General features: G+C 58.6%; 1 protein-coding gene across 1 annotated transcript in view; it reads left to right on the forward strand.

The window, feature by feature from the left end:
- Positions 1 to 371: 371 nt before the first annotated feature.
- GDF2 (growth differentiation factor 2) overlaps positions 372 to 2,256 on the forward strand; it is a 7,094-nt gene continuing 5,209 nt past the window's right edge. Inside the window, exon 1 of the mRNA XM_006147740.3 lies at positions 372 to 922. Coding sequence (XP_006147802.1) covers positions 577 to 922 — 346 coding nt within the window. The 5' untranslated portion in view covers positions 372 to 576. The remainder of the gene's footprint in view (positions 923 to 2,256) is intronic.

Here is a 2,256-nt window from a genome sequence, read left to right on the forward strand (position 1 = left end):
GCCCAGCAGCTGGCACAGAGGTGCCACACTGGCCGTCGGATCCCACAAGAATAGGTGTCCCACCACCCCGCGTGTCCTGGCCCTGAGGTTGTGGTCTTCCCGGAGTCCTGTTTGTTGTTCTATGTTTGGAGGACTTTGGGGTCTTGTCTCCCTTTCTTCCCAAGGCCCAGAGGATGGAGCATATGTCATCCTGTCTGGGGAGTCTTCTGGACAGAGCTGGGCAAGGAAATGAGAGAGGATCCTAATTAGAGGGCGATGACCCCCACAGAAACCAGCTTCCTTACCATGGGCCTGGCGTTCCCACAAGCCCCGCGTGTTGGTCCGATGTTTATAGAGGCTTCATTAGCGGAGAGCTCTGCAGATAAGAGGTGAGGCTGGAGCGCGCACCCAGCACCGGATAAGAACAAGCGGAGGACAGTCGGGGTCGATGTGAGAGCGTGCGCCGACCAGGGCCCTCCCTGCAGAGCCCCGGGCAGGGCCATGCCGGCGCGCTCCTCCCGCACTGCAGTCTGCATCCACTAGCTCCCTCCACGGCGGCCTGCCGTCCCCTCTCCTGGGCGAGAGCTTGGTCCCACCATGTGCCCCAGGGTGCTGTGGGTGGCTCTGCCCACGCTGTGCCTGCTGGCCTGCTCCGTGCAGGGGAAGCCACTGCAGAGCTGGGGGCGGACATCGGCTGCAGCGAATGCCCGCGGGTCTCTGGGGGAGTCCCGAGGTGAGCCCCGGGAGGGCCCCTTCGACCTGAAGATGTTCCTGGAGAACATGAAGGTGGATTTCCTGCGCAGCCTCAACCTGAGCGGGGTCCCCTCCCAGGACAAGACCCGAGTGGAGCCGCCGCAGTACATGCTCGACCTGTACAACAGGTACACCACCGACAGGGCGGCCGCCCCAGCGTCCAACATCGCGCGGAGCTTCAGCGTGGAAGGTAGAGTCAGCACCTGCTGCCTGGGGTGGGACCCAGAGGCCATGGCGGGGGCGCGAGGGGCCCCACCCCCTGAGGCCCTTCAGGTTTCCATGTAAATTTATTGCAAACAACATGAAAAAAGCAGAACTCTGGTCTCACCCGGGCCCGCCAGTCACGGCAGCCAACGGCCTCTTCCTGGGCGCCGCAGCCCGGGCCTTCTCCAGCTCTGACTTTCTGCCCGCAGCTCTGTTCTGGAGGGGTCTCTTTCCTGGGCCTCCGGGACAGGGGCTGCTTGGAAATCCCCTCCAGTCCTTCTCCCCCTCCCGGCCTGCCTCTGTTCTCCTCCCTTCCCTTCCCCTCTTCCTGTCCCGTCCTCTTGCTACTTAGAAACAGATCTTGTTTAACTTGCAACTAACTGGCATTTGCTTTTAAGCTTTGAAGAATGTCTACTGCCCTCTTCTGAAGGGTTAAAATTTGGATAAAACCTCTGACTGGGAAGTGTTGGAGAAGAATCTTGTTTTGTTTTGTTTTGTTTTGTTAATATAACTTTCCCTGATTTAGGAGGGCTGGAAGCTGAGAAGCATCAGCTTAGGGCCTGTGTCCACTACTCACCCAACCGCACACCACAGGTGAAATGAGCTCCTGAACAGGGAAGCCAAAGCCTGCAGTCACTGAGGAGGACCCGTGCCTCAGTGGGACAGCTACCCAGGCCCGCCCGTCGGCACGGCCCGCTGCCATTCCCCTGCTGTGTCCCTCGTTAACCGAGTTTCAATTCTGAACAGTTTCTCTCACTACTCAGATGCTGAGCTTTTCAACATTGTCTTAATATTGGCCTTTCGCGGTCCTCTCCCAAGGCCCCCCACTTTAAATTCATCCACTCAGAACCGCCCCTAAGGCTGAGCATGCGAACGCCGGACTCCGGGGACATGGACCCCTCCTCTGCTAGGACTGAGACCAGCAAATGCTGATGGGACCCAGCTCAGTGTCACCGGCCAGCCAGACCTGCCTGGCCTGCAGTGCATGTCAGTCTAACAATGCGTGGTCACTAGGTGCGTCCAGTACGCATGGTCTGATAGTCCAGAGAAGAAAATCTGGATTTTATGTGGACTGGAGCTTTAAAACCATGGCTCTATGTTATAAGAGAAAACAATGCAACCCGCAGGCCACCCAGGTGTGGCCAACATCTCACCAGGCCCACGAGCCATGGCCATAACTGCACCTTAGGGAAGGGCTGGTTCCTTTGACCATGGCCTAAGTCGCCAGCCCCACAGGCCCTGGAGTCCGGTATCTGGAGCCTCTCCAGCACACACACACACACACACACACACACACACACACAGACGCATGCCCCTCCA

The sequence above is a fragment of the Tupaia chinensis genome, unplaced genomic scaffold (assembly GCF_000334495.1).
Source record: "Tupaia chinensis unplaced genomic scaffold, TupChi_1.0 Scaffold000221_1, whole genome shotgun sequence".
NCBI classification, from domain to species: domain Eukaryota; kingdom Metazoa; phylum Chordata; class Mammalia; order Scandentia; family Tupaiidae; genus Tupaia; species Tupaia belangeri.